Source organism: Oryx dammah, unplaced genomic scaffold (assembly GCF_014754425.2).
Source record: "Oryx dammah isolate SB20612 unplaced genomic scaffold, SCBI_Odam_1.1 HiC_scaffold_18, whole genome shotgun sequence".
NCBI classification, from domain to species: domain Eukaryota; kingdom Metazoa; phylum Chordata; class Mammalia; order Artiodactyla; family Bovidae; genus Oryx; species Oryx dammah.
The window spans coordinates 93139214-93160300 of NW_024070202.1; the positions used below are offsets into that span (position 1 = coordinate 93139214).

Consider the following 21087-nt stretch of genomic DNA (forward strand, 5'->3'; position numbering starts at 1 on the left):
GAGTGGTGCCCACGGGGAGGCGGATGGCACTCACCGTGGCAGCGGGCCGGGCCGGGCTTGGGGACACAGTTTGCAGCCCCGTCCTGGCAGACGCAGGCTGTGCAGGCGTCGGGCTCCCAACGAGCCCCCTCGGGCCAGGCCTGGCCCAGCCCCCAGCACTGGGGGGAAGCCGGGTGGCACTCACAGGACTCCAGCTGTGTCACCCTGCCCTGCAGGTCCTTGTTCTGGGGAAGAGGTGAGGGCAGGAGGCACTGGTTCAGCCTTCCTCACCATCTCCCGCAGGGTATGAAAGCCAGGGCAGGATGAGAAGGAAACTTGATGGAGCAGAGGTGGGCCCACCTCCAGGCAGCATCCCGATCAGACAGTGCCAGTTCTCACGGCCTGGGGTCTGGACGGGCTCCCAGAAGAGTATGGGTCCCAGTCCTCTTCTTTAGACAAAAGGGGACCCAGGCCTCATTACCCAGTTAAAGACCTTTATCCACCCAAAATTTTCCCTGACAATGTCGTATATGAAGTAGGCACTCCATAATGTCCACCAAGTACATGAAAGAAAATGAAAATCTGGTTGACAGATACATGGAGGTCCTTCTCGTGTAACAAAGAATCGATGTTAACTGTTCAGATAAGAGCCTTTCTATGTGCATTTAAAACAAAACTCTATTTCAGGGTCCCACAGGCTCCCCTTCCCTCCTTTCTTTCCACTACACCAGGCCTGCCCTGCCCCTTGCACACCCACCGCCTTCAATGGTACCTGTTCTCTGAGCTCCGAGACCTCAGCCTCCAGCCTTTCCAGCCGCTCCTCCAGGGGGCGCCACCGTTCCTCGGGGAGCCCAGCAGGGGCTGAGGAGTGGGCTGGCCCCTCTGACTGGTAGTCGTGGACATCAGCAAAGCCAAGGGGCTCCCTGAAGACAGCCCCACCTGAAGGCACAAGGATCCATGGAGGGCCTATGGGTGAGGGGCTAGCAAGGCTTCCTGGGTTTGTCTTCCCAATGATATCAGTCCTATACCCAACCCTTGTCCACATGCCAAACCCACCGTCCTGGGAAGGAGAGATGGTCTGTGAGGGACTGGAGTAAAAGCACGGGAGGAGGAGGAGGGTGCCCGGGGTGGACAAAAGTGACCCAGGCCAGTTTTCCCAAGTAAAGCTATGACAAACCTAGACAGCATATTGAAAACAAAGGCATCACTTTGCTAAAAAAAAAAAGTCTGTATAGCCAAAGTCATGGTTATTCCAGTAGCTGCTTATGGATGTGAGAGCTGGACCATAAAGAAGGCTGAGCACCAAAGAATTCATGTTTTCGAAATGTGAGGCTGGGAAAACTCTTGAGAGTCCCTTGGACAGCAAGGAGATCAAACCAGTCAATTCTAAAGGAAATCAACCCTGAATATTCACTGGAAGGACTCATGCTGTAGCTGAAGCTCCAATAATTTGGCCACCTGATGAGAAGAGCCGACTCATTGGAAGAGACACTGATGCTGGGAAAGATTGAAAGCAAAAGGAGAAGAGGGTGGCAGAGCATGAGATGGTTGGATGGCATCACCGACTCAATGGATGTGAGTTTGAGCAGACTCCAGGAGATAGTGAAGGACAGGGAAGCCTGGTGTGCTGCAGTCCATGGGGTATCAAAGAGTCAGACACAACTTACTGACTAAATAAGAGTAACAAGAACATTAGGCAGGTATAAGCCCAAGGGATCCCAGCTCACTGGGGGCCTGGGGGAGGATATAGACCAGGTTTCCCTGTAGCCTGCTCTGACTCTGCAGGGGTCCCCAGCCACGGGGGATGTGCCAGGGTCATCCAGTCTCATTCAGACCAGGGTCTTTGCCAGGGACAGCCTGGGGAACTGACATGTCATGCTGGGAGGGCCCACAAGTCAGCACAGTCAGCAGGAGAGGGAGACAGACCAGTGCAAGATGGGCCTGCTTCCAGGGACCTGGGGTCTGTGAGCAAACCCCGCCTCCATCTGCTCGGTTTCATCTTCAGAAAGGACACAGCTTCTGGGCACAGCAATGGGCAACTTTCCCCCCTGCTGTCACACCCAAGCCTTGCCACTCCTTTCCAGGCCTATGGCAGAGGGGCTTGGGAACCCACACTGGGCAGGGTGTGCTCCAGAAAGCAGGATGTGGTTGCATTTCTTGAAGGGTTTGGGGAAAGGGCTGCCAGGGCCCCTACTAGCTTTCAAGGCTCCATCAGAATGAAGACAGTGGTCCCGGGTTCTACATGACACTGGGTGCTAGGAGAGGCTGGGGAAGGCCACTTCCACCTCACTTTGATCTCTATTCCATAGTCAGGAAAATAAAGACTATGCAGATGGGGATCATCTGACTCCAGGCTTGGTTGCCAAACATCATCCCTCCTCTGGGTGAGGTGGGCCGGGCAGCAGAGGGTCTGGAGCGGAAAGGGGGTGAGGAGGAGGAAGGGGAGGAGGGCAAAGGGAAGAGTCCTTCCGCAGAGGCATCTCATTAGTGAGGCCGGCCTGGGCGGCTGAAAGGGCTTCTGGTGAGCGCTACTCCAGTGAAGCAAGGGCACAACGTCACTCACTCCCCAGCCCCCGACCGCCTCCACCAAAGTGGGTTGGAGAGTCTGGTCCGAAACCTAAATTGTCTTCTTTTGTCCAAACCTGCTTTGTCCTGAGTTCCTTGGCTTGGTTAATGCTACCTTTGTGGTGCGTACTAAGTTGCTTTGGTCGTGCCTAACTTTGTGACCCTGTGGATTGTAGCCCACCAGGTTCCTCTGTCCATGGGATTCTCCAGGAAAGAACACTGGAGTGGGTTGCCATTTCCTCCTCCAGGAGATCTTCCTGACCCAGAGATCGAACCTGCGTCTCTTAGGTCTCCTGCATTGACAGGTAGGTTCTTTACCACTAGCGCCACCTGGGAAGCTTGATGCCACCCCCACCTACCTAGAAATCTGGGGCTTGGTTGCCCTCTTGGTACCCCTCCCAAACCCCACCAGTCTCTGGTCTCAGCCGGTTATCCCCCCACCTCATCTCCCCAGCTCCACTCCTCTCCCCTCTTATCTCCAGAGGCTGAAATCTCCCTGCCTCTAGCTGCTCCTCTTCTCCTGGCACAGTCAGTTTAAATCCCACATCTGAAGGCGCCCAGCAGCAAATCCAAATGTGACCTTTCCCAAGTGCCCGTCAGCCTACTCTCCTACCCCCCAACATCCATACCTTGGGCAGGGTGTCGTCACTTGGAATGGCTCTCTGTCCCGGTGTGGGATCCAGCTCCCTTCCCGGCCCCATGAAGGGTGGCCAAAAGGTGGTCCTGGTATCTTATACCCTTCACCCCAGCTCTACACCCCATGCCCCATGATTCCTTCTTTCAGGCCACTGCCCGCCTGCTTAAGCAAACACAGTCAGGGGATCAGGAGAAGCTGGGGTCCTCTGGGACCCTCAGGGAAGATCCGGCCAGTCTTTCGCCTGGAGAGACCTGCAGAGAAGAGCTCCTGGTTGTTGTGCAAAGCCTGATTGCTCCCCATGGAACTGTCCTCAGCCCCCCTCCCTTCCCCGTCCCCCACCCCCGCCCGACACAATCCATGCACTGACCCCTCTATTCCTGCCGGTCCTGCTGGAGGAAAGCCAGATACAGACACTCAAAGCCAGTTCCCATGGCGGACCTTCTTTTTTTTCCCCTCCGTTCTCGAGACAAATAATTAACTCCAGACTCCCAGATTCCAGGGCAGCCTCTCCCCCGCCGCTGCCTGCAGGGATTCCTCCCGAGGCCAGAGCAGGAAACCCCTCCTGCTCCGGGAACCCCGTGCCATAGTCTCCGTGCCGCCGCCACCACGCTGGCTCCTCCACCGATGGGGAGGACTCAGGCCGGCTGGAGAGGTGAACATACCGCAAGGCAGGGCCCCGGGAGGCAACCCCCCTCCCAGCCCAGCTGTCCCCTCAGACTGGGCTGAGCAAGAGGTGAGGTCCCACCTGGCTGTCCCCAAACCCTCAGCACCCCAACTTACCTCGGCTGGTCCCCGGGGCCAGTGTCCGGCTCGCGAGCTGCAGAATGAGGGACAGCAGGACGGCCGCGGCTCTGGCCATGCTCGCCCCGCCTTGCTGACTGTGGTCTTGGCTCAGCAGGCACTGGGAGGGGGGGTGGGGACACACCAGGCCGCCTCCCACCCAGCCTTTGTTCAGGGAGGGCTTCTGGTGTCTGTCATCCAGGCCTGTGGTGCCTGCCTCCCTCATGGCACCTCGCCCCAACCTGACCCCAGCCCTCGATCAGAGGTGCAGGAGAGTGCCTGGGGGGGAGCCGGAAGCTGGAAGCAAGTGGGGGTGACTTCTCCTGCATAGGGTCCAGGAGCCAGCCCTAAAAAAACCCCACAAATTCGTCACTCTCAGGCTCTGGAACTGCTGGTCTCCCTGACCCTTGGGTCACTCTGCCACCCTGGGGTTCCCTTCTTCACCTGTGTATAGGAGAAGCAAACTGAGCTGGGTTCAAATCCCGGCTCAGCCAACTCCACGTGCCCGTAAGCTTCTAACTTCATGCCTCAGTTTCCCTATTTGTAAACTGGTCATAATATCTACTTGTATAGACTTGCAGTGAGGACTAAGTGAGACTATGGAGATAAGGAATTTAGGGTAGGGTAGTGGCTGGCGCAGACTAAGTGCTCAGTAAACAAAGGAAAACAGGTGGTGATGCTCCAGGTCTCCAAAGTCAAGGACTCCTGGCCCCCTCCTCCTCCACCTCAGCATTTCTCTCCTGGACTCTACTCGCCATCCCCATCTACCCTGATAGCCCCAGGTTGGGCCCCAAATGCCAAGACTTCCCTTCCCCAACCCATTTCCAGATCTTGGGCTCAGGCCTGGCCTCGGGAGAGGGGTGGCGTTGTGAGTCCAGGCAGGGGGCCGGGCTAGGCCCTGAGCTCCGCAGGGGGAGGGGGCCAAAGGGAGGAAGTGAGAGACGCTGGTCACGTGGACCTCAAGCCTGGGAAACTCCTTGGTGCAGCGGGGAAGCAGGGGAGGTGGGGATGGGCCCCAGCTCACAGGCCCAGGGACATGGAGGGTGGAGCCACGAATCCCGCCATAGCAGTCGTTCCCTCCCCCCGCCCCCTACCCCCCACCAGGGAAAGGTGTGTCTCCTCCCCCGCCCAACGCCCCCACCCCGAGTGTGGACCCCCGAAAGGTCCCCAGCAGTTGGCAGCAGGAGGCAGGGAGGGCAGCTATGGGCCAGTACTGAGACCAGGCCTGGCTAAGCCTGGAGCAGAAGAGCGCCAGGGCCAGCTGGCTGGAAGAGGAATGAGGAAGTGGCAGCTGTGCTCCCACCAGGGTTAAGGAAAGCGATGTCCATCAGAAGCAGGGCCCCGGGAGGCTGGGTGGAGGAGAGGCTAAGAGCAGCCTCCAGGTCAGCCGAGTGTGATGCCCTCTGCTGTGACCTCAGGCAAGTCGTCTAACTTTCAGCGGCTCCTTTGCCTTCTCCGTGGCTCTAATGGCGCCCACCTCATCGCTGTGTGAGGGTTAGCAAGTTAGCTGGAAAGAGGACTCAGCATGGGGCCTGGCACATAGGTGCTAGGTCTTATCGCTTCTCCTCTGGGATGTCGGTCACCCCATCATTCCTGCTTTACAGATGAAGAATCTGAGAGGTCAGGTAAGTCACCCTGGGAGTAAACCACGGAGCCTGTATTCAATGCCAGGCCCTTGGGGCCCCAGGGCCCGTACTCCATATCACCACCAGGGGCCCAAGCACCTGCCCTGGCCACCCCAGCTCCCAGCTGCTTCCTGCTCTGGCCAACCCCCCACACCCTTACCCTCCCACTGTGCCCGCTCCATCCCCTCCGTCCTCTGTCAGAGCACCTGAGTATCGCTGGAGAACATCCCTGCCCTTGGGTGACTAGATTCACTTCAAATTCATATCTACAAACTTCAATGGACATGCAACACCATCAGAAATTCTATTACAGTTCCCTGGTAAGGGGACTCCCTGGTGGTCCAGTGGTTAGGACTCCATACTTCCATTACAGGGAGCCCAGGTTTGATCCCTGGTTGGGGAAAAAGATCCAACATGCTGTGCAAAGAGGCCAAAAAAAAAAAAAAAAAAAAAATCCCTGGTAAATCCAATCTCCTGTTCCCAGAGAGGAGCATTTCATAGCCTTGCCTTCCTTCCTAAATGTTTCAGTGGCCCCACCCTTATCCGCTATATGATTTTGGCAAGTTATCAAACCTTTTTCAGCCTCAGGTCCCTCCCCTGTGAAGTAGGGGTAATAATAGTACCTCCCTCGTGATTCTTATAAGGGCTGTCTTAGCCTGGGTTTCCTGAAAGCAGAGCCTGAGACAAAGGCTTACATGTAGGTTTATTTTGGAATATGATCCCAGGGAGCAGGAATGAGGGGTGGAAGGATGGAAAGCTGACACAAGACCGCCTTGTGGAGGAGCTGATCACTGTGTTGGGCATCTGTGTGTCCAATCCCATAGGTCCATCTGTATGAAAGCAGCTCAGACGGAAAGAGGAAACACTTTTCCCCTGAGCTAGCCTTGCAGGGCATTCACTGCTCCCAGTCAGGTGTGAACAAGTGTTTAAGTAGGCTCCTAAGGTGTCCAGTGCCGTTCAACAGGGAAGTTCCAAAGCGAGATGGGAGCAATTAACAGCTGGGGCCTGAGGCGAGACACTGCCAGGATGCGTGCTTGCAGAGCTGCCTGCTTCAGAGAATGGATTAAGGTGCAGGTGAGCTGGAGAAGACTCTTGAAAGTCTCTTGGACTGCAAGGAGATCCAACCAGTCCATCCTAAAGGAAATCAGTCCTGAATATTCATTGGAAGGACTGATGCTGAAGCTGAAACTCCAATACTTTGGCCACCTGATGTGAAGAGCTGACTCCTTGGAAAAGACCCTGATGCTGGGGAAGATTGAGGGCAGGAGGAGAAGGGGACGACAGAGGATGAGATGGTTGGATGGCATCACTAACTCAATGGACATGAGTTTGAGTAAACTCCGGGAGTTAGCATGGACAGGGAAGCCTGGCATGCTGCAGTCCATGGGTTCACAAAGAGTCGGACGTGACTGAGTGACTGAACTGAACTGAAAGAATTCGCAGAAGAGGTGTCCAACGAATGAGCCTGTAGAAGTCTTTCTACGGTACTCGGCACGTGTTAAGCACCCAAAACATATTATTTTTATCGACATCATTGTCATCTCCTGCTGAAGCCCAACCTGAAAAGCTAATATTAGCCTTCTTTGTCTGCCACAGAAGGTACAGAAACTTCTGGAAAAGTCTCTCTATGAAATAAAAATCCAGGAAAGGGTGTTGTTTGGGAGAGGCAGTTGAGTTTCAACCACGACTGATCATAGCCTCTTGGCGCCAGGTATCAAGCCAGATACAGGAATACAGGAATGAACAAATCAGGAAGAGCAATGGGCAGAACGCCCTGGGCCAGGTCGAGGGATGTGGGACGTGGCCCCTGGCAGAGGGAGGGGCACGAACACACGACCCTAGGTGCACGCAAATGTCAGGCTAAGGGGCTCATATCTCTCTGCTCAGCTAGTGGAACCAGATGCCACCATCCTCACCAAAAACCAATGCTTTCTTGTTTTCTTTAGCCAGGAATGTTCTGGCTAGAGAAACAAGGAATAACTCTGGCCCAGGCTTGAGTCCTTACTTGACAGGGTGTCCCCACGTCTGTGACTCAGCAGGGCTTGTGGGCACAGTAGCGTGTGTAGCTCAGTATGGCAGCAGAAGGGCTCCGGGTCTAGAGTCAGTGAGTCCTGAGTTCAAATCCTGCTCCACCACTTACTGTCTGTGCTGAGTGATCTCCATGTCTACCTCTTCCATTCATCCTCCCCCTCCACGCCCTACAGACTGCTTCACTCTGGCTTTCAAGCCCTCTGTCTTCCTGTTGGGTCAGTCGAAGAGAGGCACAGGCAGGACCTGCAGGCAGGAGAGGAGAGTGGTTAGGGTATTTCTTTCTGGCCTCCTGCTCACCACGCTATTGCTGTCCCGTATCTGCTCAGCCCAGAGGGTGGCAGTGGATCCCTGCTAACAAGTTCCTGGCCTTCAGCATCCCTGGTGATTCTCTTAACCGTATCTGCAGACCTTTAAATGGTCCCTTTTTAAATTTCTCTTTAGCTAACCCCTTTGGAGGGGAATTCTCTTTTCTCCTGGTCCTTTAGCTTACATGCTAACCTTACCACATATACTCTACCTCCCTAAGCCAAAATCTTTCATCTGTAATGTAATAGGTGCATACGAGTGCTCAGTTGTGTCTGACTCTTTGCAACCCCATGGACTATAGCCTGCCAGCCTCCGCTGTCCTTGGAATTCTCCAGGCAAGGATACGGGAGCGGGTTGCCATTTTCTACTCCAGGGGATGTTCTGGACCCAGGGATTGCACCCATGTCTCTTGCATCTCCTGCACTGGCAGGCAGATTCTTACCGCTGAGCCTGGGAAGCCCCTTCATCTGTAAAAGGAAGTAATAACCACTGCTGTAGGTTGGGAGAGTCCAATGAGGCAATGTACATGTGATGTGTGCCTGACACATGTGTGCTCCTGACACACAAAAGAACCCAACATAAGTTACTTTCTGTTCTTCCCTTCCTTCGGGTTGTACTGACAAGAGCAGCAGGTTGATTTTCCTCTGGATTTTGTGGCTGGAAGCAAAAGGTTGCTGTAAGGAGTGAGGGAGATAGGGATAAGGAAATTGTTAAATTTTGTACTTAATGCCTTTCAAGTCTGGGGCTTCCCTGGTGGCTCGGTAGTAAAGAATCCACCTGCTAATGCAGGAGACTCAGGTTTGATCCCTGGCTTGGAAAGATCCCCTGGAGAAGGAAGTGGCAACCCACTCCAGCATTCTTGCCTGGGAAATCCCATGGACAGAGGAGCCTGGCGGGCTACAGTCTAGGGAGTCGCAAAAGAGTTGGACATGACTTATTGACTAAACGACAGCAACCTTTCAAACCACGGCAGTTGTTAACAGGTGAAGTAAGCCATCACAATGTTATAAAGGCAAAGCGCATCATGACACCTGCTTCAGCCCTTCCTTGCTTATCACTCCCCCCAGCGTGACCAATGGTAACAGGGTCCATTGTTCCACACCCATCCCCTGGCCCACACGGCCACGTGCAAGCCTGTGAGCATCACATGGTTTCGTTTGCGTGTGGTGCTTGGGAACAGGCTGTGCAGGATCCCATCCCTGCCCCCCACCCCAGTCTGCCCCTGCAAGTCACCCCCTCGCCCCGGAAGCCCCTCTCTTGGTGGTTCCTGTCTCCACCTCCCTATTTACCCAGGACCCTCTCTCCCCGCTCACAACATCATGTTCACCCCAGGCAAAGGTTACCCTGACTGACTGGGCGCTGTTTATCACAGATCTGATTCTAATTCCACAGCTGTATCCCACAGCTGGCCACCCCTCCACGTGATTCAGAATAGCTAGGCTGCCAGCCCCTTCCAGAAAGGACTTCTTCTGCCCCTTAAAATGCCTGCAGGGGTGCATCTCACTGTATTCCAAGGACCATGCCAAATTGCAGCATGCCTACTCAAGTACCAGTGTCAGCCCACACACTTGACCATCACTGCTCACAGGTTAATAGCAGAGTTGGAACTCAGTACTTCCTTGTTGGATGGAACCTGCTGGGATTTTAGGAGTGTGTGTGTTTTCCTGTCACTGTCTTTTGGTAAAGAGAGACCAGTGCAGTCAGATTGCCTGTCTGAACCTTGCCACAGAGCCAGCACCTGGAGATGGGCAGTACTGGCAGAATATTTCCAGGCACCGCACAGGGACCTTGAAGACACGAGGTTCTCCAGCCTGGAGGGGAGCTTGCCAATCAGCCTTGCGCTGACTGGGGAAACTGGGACTTCCCCAATCTCTTTTTTGACTTTCTTTTTCACAAAGAATGATCCTTGGGGATATCATTAGGGCTTGAAGAAGCTGAGAGGGTGGGACAAAGAGGAGAGGAAATGGGTGTGGCTTCCTGCATGCCATTTCCCCTTCTTCCCACGCATTTCTGTTCTTCCAATGTCTCGTAGTCCTGCTCTCAAGATCCCATAAAACCTCCCTTGGTGGTTCTGGGTAGCACAGTCCAATAGAACTTTCTGTGACAATGGAAATGTTCTATATCTGCCGCGTCCAATACAAGAGCCCTACGAGGCTCCTGAGCCCCCAGTAGTAGTATGGCTAATGCAACTGAGGATCCAAATTTTTAGCTTTATTTAACTCTAACTCACTTTAACACAAATAGCTCTATGTAGCTAGTGGGTACGCAGCACATATTCAGACTGTAGGCAAACTTGTGCAAATTAGTGAAAAGGAGAGCTTAACAAGACAGCCTACTCCCTTCCATGGGCTGGGAAAGTTTTGTAATGGGTCCACAATGGCAGAGATGTGAATGAGACCTCCTCGAGCTGTGCAGCGCACAGCCCCATGTGGCTGCCATGGCTCCAGGCCCCGTCCCCAAATGGCAGTAAAGAAATGTAATTGAATGGTTGCCTCTTGACTTCCTTTGCAGGCAGGAAGGAAGCTGCCCACGCAGACCTTCCCTCGAAGGCTGGCCAGAAGAGAGAATCTTGCAGGAGTTTGGGCCAAGACTTGCCAGGGGCCTCTGGACAAGGCCCTGACCTCACTCAGCACCATAGCTCCACTCCATTGTTTGGACACAAGCAAGATCTTAGGCTGAGGGAGGGGAAATGGCAGCTGTCTGTTCCAGGTCATATGAAGAGAGGGAGTCAGAGGGTGAGGGGGTGGAGGCCAGTGGGTCAAAGCCACAGCTGGGGCCATCTTGAGGCCCCAGTGTCTTGGCACCCAGTACTGATCTCAAACTCCTACTCGTCTGGGGTTTTTGGTAATAGCTTTATTGAGATATAATTCACACACCATAAATTCACCTGTTTAAAGTGTACAATTTGATAGTTTAGTATATTCACAGTTGTGCAGTCATCACTGTGGTCAATTTTAGAACATTTATCTATAATAAACCCCACACCCTTTAGCATTTTCCCCACTATTTCCCGCCACCATCCATACTCCAGTCCTAGGCAACCATTCAACTACATTTCTTGTCTATGTATATGCCTATTCTGGACGTTTCATATAAGTAGCCCTTTGTCCGGCCTTTCATTTAGTGTAATGTTTTCATAATGTATCCATTTTGTACCATGTATCTGTACTTCATTCCTTTTTATTGCCAAGTAATATTTCATTGTGTGTATGTACCATACTTTATTCATCCACTCATCAGCTGATAGACATTTGGGATGTTTCTGCTTTTTGGCTGCTATGAATAATGCTGCTGTGGATATTTATGTGCAAGATTTTGTGAGGACAGACACCGTAATTTCTCTTGGGGATATTACTGGGCCTGGAATTGCTCCAGCATATGGTAACTATGACTTTAACTTTTTGAGGAACTGCCAAATTGTTTTCAAAAGTTGGCTGCATCATTTCACATTCCCAGCAGGGGTGTGATAAGTGATAAAGTGAAAGTCGCTCAGTCATGTCTGACTCTTTGCAATCCATGGAATGTGGCCTGCCAGGCTCATCTGTCCATGGAATTCTCCAGGCCAGAATACTGGAGTGGTTGCCTTTCCCTTCTCCAGGGGATCTTCCCATCCCAGGGACTGAACCCAGGTCTGCCACATCGCAGGCAGATTCTTTACTGTCTGAGCCACCAGGGAAGCCTAGTGATGTATGAGGGTTTTAATTTCCCTACTTCCTTGACAACACTTATTATCATCTGATTTTTTGGATGATAGCCATCTAGTGAACGTGAAGTGGTATTTCTTTGTGGTTTGATTTGCATTTGTCTAATGACTCATTGTGTTGAACATCTTTACATGAGCTTATTAGTCATTTATGTTTCTTCTCTGAAGAAATGTCTATTCAAGTCTTTTGCTCATTTAAAAAATCGAGTTATTTGTCTTTTTATTATTTTGTTGTAAGAGTTCTTTATATATTCTAGATACAAGTCACTTATCAAGTATATAGATAGCCAATATTTTTTTCCCATACTGTGGGTCATTTTCATTTTTTATGATTTGTTTTGTTTCTTTTTTTTTCTGGCAGCACAAAAGTTTTTAATTTTGGTAAAGTCCAATTTATCTGTTTTTTTCTTTTGTGGCTTGTACTTTTGGTGTCATATTTAAGGAATCATTGCCTAGTATATGGTGGTTGTTGTTCAGTTGCTAACTCATGTCTTTTCGACCCCAAGGACTGCAGCACGCCAGGCTCCTTTGTCCTCTGATATCTCCTAGAGTTTGCTCAAATTCATGTCCATTGAGTCAGTGATGCTATCTAATCATCTCATCTTCTGCCAACCCCTTCTTCTTTTGCCTTCAATCTTTCACAGAAGTCTTTTCCAATGAGTTAGCTTGTCACATCAGGTGGCCAAAGTATTGGAGCTTCAGCTTCAGTCCTTCCAATGAATATTTAGAATTGATTTCCTTTAGGAGTGACTGGTTGAATCTCCTTGCAGTCCAAGGGACTCTCTTGAGTCTTCTCCAGCACCACAATTCAAAAGTATCAATTCTTCGGCGCTCAGCTTTCTTTATGGTCCAACTGTCACATCCGTATATGACTACTGGGAAAACCATAGCTTTGACTATAGACAAGTGTATGGTTAGAAAAATTTATCCCTGTGTTTTCTTGTAAGAGATTTATAGTATTAGCTCTTCCATATAGGATTTGATCCATTTTGAGTTAGTTTTTGTATATGGAGTAAGGATCTGTTGTTAGGTATACATATGTGTATAACTGTCACTTTTCTGATGGAATATACTTTTATCATTATAAAATGTCCATCTTTACCTTAAGTTACGTTTTTTGTTTTAAAATCTATTTTGTCTGGTGATACTATAGTGCCTCCCGTTTTCTTATGGTTGCTGTTTGTATGATAAAACTTTTCCCTATCCTTTTAATTTAAATCTATTTGTATCTTCAAAGTATGCTTCTTATAGACAGTATTTTGCTGGATCTTGTTTTTAAATCTGATCTGATGATCTCTGCCTTTTGATTGGACTGTTTAATTCATTCACATTACTAATATAGTTGTATTTGCATTAGGGATTTTACTTGTTTTCTAAATATATCACTCTTATTTTTGTTCCTCTGTTTCTCTTAGACTGCCTCCTTTTGTATTAAATGATTTTTTTTTTTTTGGCCATGCTGCATGGCAGGTAAGATCTTAGTTCCCCAGCTAGGAGCTGAACCCATGCCCCCTGCATTGGAAGTATGGAGTCTTAAACACTGGACCACCAGGCAAGTTCCAAGTCAGTAATTTCTTGTATAACATTTTAATTATTCCTTTAATGATTAAAAAAAAAAAACTTTTTTCCTGTTTTCTTAGTGGTTATTCTAGGGCTTACTTGTGGACAGTTTACTGTCTTCCTGTCCCATCCAGGTAAGTTGTCCCCAGGAAAGGTCCTGGGCAGAGCAAGTGGGCAGGAGAGCTGCCTGAAGAAAGATGGCCTTAGAGATGGGCCACAGGAGGCAGGACTGACCAGGGAGATGGCCACAGTGTGGTAGCCCCAGGATACAGGCTGCAGTTGTGATGGAGCTTTGTGGGGCTGCACGGACCTCAGATTTTGAGTCAGGGCAGAGGTCCACATTCAGGGAAATGAGCATTCTAAGATCCAGGCAGGACTTATTGGTAGCCTTGTAGTCAGGATCCCCGGGTACCTGCCCCTGTGGCTCCATCCTGCTCCTCAAATACCTCCCAGTGTGGACCCCTGAGCTGGTCCACAGTTCCCCTCGGTCCCCAGGGACCAACAGGCGGCAGGGCTCAGTGGGAATGGAGGCTACCCTCCTTTTCCCCATCAGCTACCAGCACCGCCTCCCAGGGCACTCAGCTTGTGCGGGTCCAAGGCCAGGCGCTGCTCCCCCACCAGGAGGCCCGCTCTGGGGGGCATGGCTGCTGCCCCGCGGATGAGCACACGGGCGCTACTCGGGGTGACAGGTCCCTCGGTTTCCACCCTGCTGTGCCTCCCCTCCTCGCAGCCAACGCCTGACTGAGCCCAGTGAACCCAGCCTATGTCCTTGAGAAACCCTGATGGAGAAGGTGGGGCTTGGGGAGGGAAGGTTTCCGGGGCAGGTTTCCAGGGAGACGGAGGAGGAGCCAGGCCTTTATACTGCAGGACTCTCAGGCTCCCCCTGTACCTGATGGCCCACCGCGCCCTATCCTGCCCAGCCGGTGACCTCAGCTTGTCTTGCTCAGGGTCTTCTGTAAGGCCCCAAAGTGGGTACCTAGGAAGTAGTCCTTAAAGTCCTGGAAAGGTGGAAATCCTGGGGAAAAGGACCCACCTTGTTCTTAGTGCCGATGGAAACAGACCCCTTCCCATTCATTCTGTCACCCATTCCTTTTCCCATCTATCATTCATTCATCCAGGAACTCCCACCATGGAAGAGCTAGGATGGCTGGCTGGCCCTCGGCAGAAGCCTGAGGTAACCCTGGGACCAGGGTATGCCCCCAGTTTCCCCAGGAGGGTCCTCCCTTCCCAGGGTTTTGGTTTCTCACCTCTTGCCCCCGCCATCCTCACCACCTCCCGTCCGGGTACCACCCTCTGCTTTTCTCTGTTCTACTTCACTCCCCAAAGCTGCTGGGCCTGTGTGACATGGGGTCCCTTGGCCTCTGAATTCCGGGTGGAATTGGCTAAGGGGAGGCATTGGAAAGAAATAGGAAGGCAGGAGGGTGGCACAGATGGAGCCCCCTGCCCCCCCCAACCCACGCTGACTGTGCATGGCCATGGATCCTGGAGGGCAGCCCCTCTGTGGATGGTGACAGTTCCCTACTGATGCTCACCTTGGGGGCCTGGAAGTTTCACAGTAGCTTCGTCAATCCTGTTCGTGCGTGCTAAGTTGCTTCAGTCATGTCTGACTCTCTGCGACCCCACAGACTGTAACCCACCAGGCTCCTCTGTCCATGGGATTCTCCAGGCAAGAATACTGGAATGGGTTGCCATGCCCTCCTCCAAGGGATCTGTCCAACCCAGGGATCAAACCTGCATCTCTTATGTCTCCTGCTTTAGCAGGCGGGTTCTTTACTACTAGCGCCACCTGGGAAGCCCAATTTTGTTCACATCTCTGCAAATATTCTAAACTTGCTTCCATTTAATTTCACCTGCATCCTGCCACAACCTCGCCGCATGCGCCTCCTATCTGGAGCTGCCCACACTGAGGTGTCCCCTTTTTCTGAGTCCCTGGGGCAGTCGGGGGGCCTGTGAGAAGTCATCAAACCCCAGAGACAGTACTCAGCTTCCTGAGAGCGGGAGGAAGTCACTAGAGATGCAGCAGGCCAAGCAGGGGAAGGGCGGGAGAGCCAGGCAGAGGGAGGGAGAAACGCAGAGGGTCGGGGCAGTCACCACCCCAGCGTCCGTGTGATGAGCCTGTTCTTTTACTTTTCTTTTCAAAATTATGTAGAATTTTTATCTAAGACTTACTAAAAGAGTTCTTTAAGGCCTATTTACCATATATAGGTCTTTTGCTTCCATGAAAAGAAAATTACAAGCTAATACATTTCTTAAGTTCCTAAAACTTCTTTTTAAAAAATATTTATTTTTATTTATTCATTTATTGGGCTGTGCCGGATCTTAGTTGCCACACGCAGGATCTTTCATTGCAGCATGCAAAGTCTTGTGACATGTGGGAGCTAGTTCCCTGACCAGGGATCAAACCCAGGACCCCTGCACTGGGAGCACAGTGTCTTAGCCACTAGACCCCCAGGGACGTCTCTATTCCTAAAACTTCTTGACATGTAGAATTTGGATTTTCTGAGTGCCCTTTTTATTTATTTTTAATGCCCTACATACAGTGAAAACTTTAGTGCACAGTTCTGAGTTTTGGAATATGCAGAGGGTTGTATAACTGTCACCACAATCAGATCAGGATAGAGAACCCTTCCCATCACTTCATACTGCCCCCCCTTGGCGGTCAGCCCCTCCCCACAGTCCCCCATCCACCCACCCAGCTCTGTTCTGTGATCCTACACCTTCTCCTGGGCCTGTTTCTGAGGGTGAGGTGGCTGGGGAGTGGGCAGCCTCTCTCAGGGGCCATGAGCATGCCCCAGCACACACAGGCCACATTTTCTGTACAGACATCCCCCCAGGGCCTGAGAGTGAGGAAGGAGGCCCCTAGCAGCCGGCTCCCTCTCCTCTCCCAGTGGAAGGCATGTCAGATGAGCGGCTGGAGGTGGGGGAATAGCCCCAGCATGCTCTGGGCTGGCAGAGGGTGGGATCTGCCTGCCTCCCTGGCTCTGCCTACCCCAGGGACTCAGCGAGGACAGCTGGCTGTAGTGAGGCAGCCACCCAGAACCAGCAGAACTCAGGATGTACTCTGGGGAGTAACTGCTGCTATATTTAAATTATCATCACTTCTGCTGCTGTGTGCCAGGCACTGGGCTAGACAACCCGACCACCCAACCCTACTACTGAATAGCAGTTCTTTCCTGACAGTAGGGTGTTAAGCCCCTTTACAAACAAGGACACTGCGACTCAGAGAGGCTGAATGCTTTGCCCAAGATCAGACAGCTGTGACCTGACTTCAAGATCTGTGTGACTTTAAAGTGATCAAAGATCACTCGTAGTCAGGTTCAAATCCCAGTGCCTCATTTTACTAGTTGCTGTGTGCCTTTGGGGAAACTGCCTAACCTTTCTGAACTTCGGTGTCTTCATCTATGAAATGAAGATAGTACATATCCCTGCCTTGCACAGTTGTTATGAGAATCAAATGTTTGGTGGATAATGGATTGCACGGTAAATACTGTCATGGGTTGAATTGTGTCCTCTCTGCAAATGCACGTATTAAAGTCCTAACTGCCAGTATCTCTGAATGTGACCTTATTTAGAAATAGGATCTTCACAGATGTAATTAGTTAAGATGGGGTCATTAGGGTGGGTGCGAATCCAGTATGACTGGTGTCCTTATAAAAAAGGGAATTGGGACACAGAGACATGGACACAAGGAGAGCAACATGTGAAGATGAAGGCAGAGATCATGGTGATGCTTCTTCAAGCCAAGGAACACCAAAGATAAGGCTAAGAATACAAAGAAGTAAGTTGAGTAACTTGTTCAGGTTCAAAAGGTTAGCAAGTCAGTCGCTCAGTTTGCTTCTTTGCAAATGGAGACACTTACAAATGATGCCCACCTATCTCATGGTGGTTGGTGTGACAGTTAAATGCAATAATGTATGAAAAGTGCTTAGTGGTGTCCCGCATGTCTTGGGGGTTCATAGCATTACCTGGTTGTGGCAAAGAATCCACCTGCCAATGCAGGAAATGTAAGAGACTCAGGTTCGATCCCTGGGTTGGGCAGATCCCCTGGAGGAGGGGATGGCCACCCACTCCACTATTCTTGCCTGGAGAATCCCATGGACAGAGGAATGGTCCTAAGGGTTGCAAAGAGTCGAACCTGACTGAGCGACCTAGCACGCACACACGCCCACACATGGGCTCCTCCACCCAGCCCAGCGTGCGGTTTGCCCTCCCCAGAACACCACGTCCCTTGACAATAGGGCCTTCACTCACCAGGCTGGTGGGACTTCTCTTGGTTCTTCCCCATCGCTTGGGATGGGCTGTCCCTTTGCAAGAGGCCTGCCATTTACTCTATCTCTCCTGACCACCATGACCCTGAACTACAGTGAGGAGGCTGGACTGAGCACATGTGCTCTCTAGATGGCCAAGTTCCAGATGGACCCAGGATCCTCAGGCTCACTGCCCTCTTGCCGAGTCCTTTTGGGCATCCCTGTGACCTGTTACTGCCACCAAAGCCTTTGCAGTGTGCGGAGGGGTGATGAGGAAGCCCCCGTAAGCTCTTTTCTACCTGAGCAGGTTCCTCGTTCTTGTCCCCGTCCTGGGAGTCACTGATGGGCCTGGACAAGCTGTCAGGCCGTGCCGCCTTCCCTGCAGCTTTGGAAGTGCTGCTTCAGAAGAAAGGGAGGAGGACAGGCTGAAAGAAGTAGGGGAGACTGGTCCACAGACTAGCACAGATCAGCAAAGACTCCTGGATCCTGCATGCCCACCAGCGTCCTTATGGGTCCAGTCTGCCTGGCACAGGGTCCTGGGTGGGTATCAGAGTGCCATCTGGCTCCCGACTTGGAAAACTGTGAAACACTGAGATTCCAGGACACTGGCCTGGTAGGAACTTCCTCTGGATTCCTCTCCAGAGAGGCCTAACCCACCTCCCCACCTCCAGAGTCCTTCAGCCTTCAGGGCTGTCTGCTTTCTTGATTTTCTGCCCCCAACATCAGAGGCCATAGCAGCAGAGCAGCCTAGGGGTTCCCCAACTGGGCCCCCAGGCCTGATTCCTACAAGGCAGTAGCTCTGGCCCAAGGGTACCTGGCTGGGAAGAACCAAATACCTGTACCCGCAGCTCCGTTGGCTCCCGGCCCTGCAGGAGCTCCTTGCCCTGCCTTTGCTACACATGTGATGTACTCATGCCACGACCCCCAGCCAGCCCACCCCTTAGGAGGCCAGAGGGACAGCCTGGACATTCCCTTCCCACGATGAAGTGTTGAGAGGCTATGTGGGACAAATATCCTGCCCCCTGCCCCCTCCCATAATCTCACGCGCCAGCTCCTCCAGGTCAGAGAGTGCCTCCTCTGGACTCTCAGAGCCATCGTGGGTGTCCCTTCCCATCCAGGGTGGCTCTGGCCTCATTCCACCACCCTGAGGGCCAGATGTGAGCTAAGAAGAGGCCCCCTGTGTCCTTGTGCTGACGCTGCGATCCTGGACACAGCTGAGCCACACACACCACCCCCCACCTTAAAGGGACAATAGTCCCTGCCCCAAGGGGGATCCTGAGCCCTGGTTGTAAGTTTCAGGGACTTGAACCTGGCTGAGAAGCCACGGGGCCTCCTGCCTCCCACATCGATGATGAGTGGTCCTCATGCATCTAGATGGGACCCCTTTCTCCAGTGGGGACACCTATGAATTCTGGGCTTCAGCCAAGTCTGTTTGGGACAAGCAGGAACACTTAAGTCCATTTCTGGTTCCTGTGGGACTGGGGTGGCCTCCGTACCCACAAAGCAGGGGTTCAGCCATTCCCACTGCCAGAGCCCTGGAAGGCTGCGGTTTCCAGGTTGGACTTCCTTCTCTTTCTTTTCCTCCTTGTCCAACAGCTGCATGCTCTAAAGTGAGTCCTCCAGACTGGCAGGAAGGATGGAGGCCCTGGCCCCTTCCTTGACACAGCCCAGGAGAGGGGAGGGAAGTGGTTTGAGTGAAGCACTGAACTAAGCAGATTGTAGGAGAGTCTGAATCAGACCAAGGGCAGATGGGAGGAAGGGGCACAAAGATGAGGATCTGGGCGAAAGGCATTCTCATGTCTCAGTGGGGAACATGATACAAGTCAAGGGACAGTCGGCAGAAGGACCCATGACGATTGCACCGAGAGGCAGGGCAGGGGCAGGCGGCATGGGGTAGAGGAGGACACTAAGACACTGAGCTGAGCTAGGAGCAGATTGCCAGGGCATTTATTTACAGTGGATGGGGAGAAACTCAAGCAATAGTGAAGTCTCAGGACCTGAGGGTTGAAGTGAGAAAGAAACTCAGAGACTGGAGTTTCTGAGGCATACCTGAGGGTTTCAGGGGGCTGCTGGAGCTGTAGGTCCAAGGTCCAGAGCAGAATCCATGGGCAAAGGGTGGGAGGCAGATTGTCGAGGATTAGGGAGAAGAGAGGGGCTGACCATGGAGGAAAAGGGAAGTAGCACCGGGTCTCAGTGGGCCTGGGGATGGACAAGGGCAGCCGCGGAGCTTCCTGGGACTCAGGCCATTTGAAGAAAGAGAGCAGGTTTGGGAGAAGGGGGATGTGAGGTCTAGAGGCGTCTGTGTGACAGTGCTGGCCAAGTGGGGGACTTCCAGCTCACACCTCAGAGTGCTCCGAGGAGGAGGGTTTAGTGAGAAAGGGGAAGGAAGCCCCAGTTGTGGCGTCCTGGGCTATGGCGATGCGCGTCAGATACGGTGTCATGCCCTCTGCAGGCAGGAGCCAGAATGGCAGCATGAAGCCCGCAGTCAGACCACGGGGCGCCCTTGGCCCAGCTCTGTTCCTGAGGCACTGACTGTCTGTCTGGCTCCGCAGAATGGAAGCTCCAGGAGGGCAGGCGTGTTTAGACCGAGCGGACTTTGGTTGGCCACTTTCACCTGGCACGGCCGAAGGGCTCACTGTGACTCTCAGGTTATCATTCTCACATTACGGGCAGGACTTGGGGGTCCTCGGAGTCTGAGGTTTGCCCAGGATCAGACCATTCCTGAGGGGAGAGCCAGGGTGTGGCTCGGGGCAGCTGGATCTCAGCTGGACCTAGTGTCTCGCCAACAAGTTCCCAGAAATGGGGGTGAATATCTAAGGGCCAGGCCGGCCCCAGGGAAGCCTGACAGCCCGGACTGAGGGGCCGGGTCTCCTGGAGGGGGGGTGTGGGGGGTGGGTCCTGGGCCTGTGTTGAGGGGACGGGTCTAGTCGGGAAGGGGTCTTGTCCGGCTGCCTGCAGGACCTCTAGGTTTTCTCCTCACCACTCACACTGGGCTTTCGGTTCCCTTTGGTGATGTGGCTCCCCCCACCCCCAACCCTTGCACATACACACACGCACCGTGGCTTCAACCGGAATCAGGCCTCTCACCACACCCTCAATCTGATGCCCCGACCAGGGGAAGTGGGGGCAGGGGCTGTCTCACCGTTGGAAATGAGAGGCGTGGACACACATCTCTACCGAGGCTCCCAGTGCTGTGGAGGCCACGTCTCCTCGTTCCCTGTGCCTCGGCCCCACTGCGGGGGAACTTGGAGTGATCACATGGGGTCACTGGTGCAGTCTCACTTCTCCTTTGCTTGAGCTTCACCATAAGTCAGCATCCGGAAGCAAGGGGACCCTTGAATTTTGGAAGAGTCTGAGAGATGCTCTCTGTCCCCACCCCGTCCTCCTGATGCCGTGTCTTTGGCCCAGAGTGCTTCTTGGTTCAGGTTCCCCTGAACCTGGGGAAGGCAGGACCCAAGGGATGTGGAACCCTTGCATAGCCCCTGGCCCTGGAGCTTCATGCCAATGCTGCGATCTCAATAGTACCATCACCTCCCCTTTCACCGCAGGAAATGAGATTCACAGGACCTGCTTAAGGTCCCTGAGCTTGAACACAGCGGAAGTGGATGCAAGCTCAAGGGCAGTGCCCCTTCTTCTACACACGGCCTCCAGAGG

At 52.6% G+C, this 21087-nt stretch overlaps 1 protein-coding gene across 1 annotated transcript in view; it reads right to left on the reverse strand.

The window, feature by feature from the left end:
• The window catches only part of LOC120877334 (kielin cysteine rich BMP regulator), a 29931-nt gene extending 28745 nt beyond the window's left edge, over positions 1–1186 (reverse strand). Inside the window, exons 1-2 of the mRNA XM_040259602.1 lie at positions 752–1186; positions 35–224 (exon numbers count right to left, since the gene is read on the reverse strand). Of these exons, the coding sequence (XP_040115536.1) occupies positions 35–224; positions 752–1024 (463 nt within the window). The 5' untranslated portion in view covers positions 1025–1186. The remainder of the gene's footprint in view (positions 1–34; positions 225–751) is intronic.
• Between the last annotated feature and the right edge of the window lie 19901 nt (positions 1187–21087).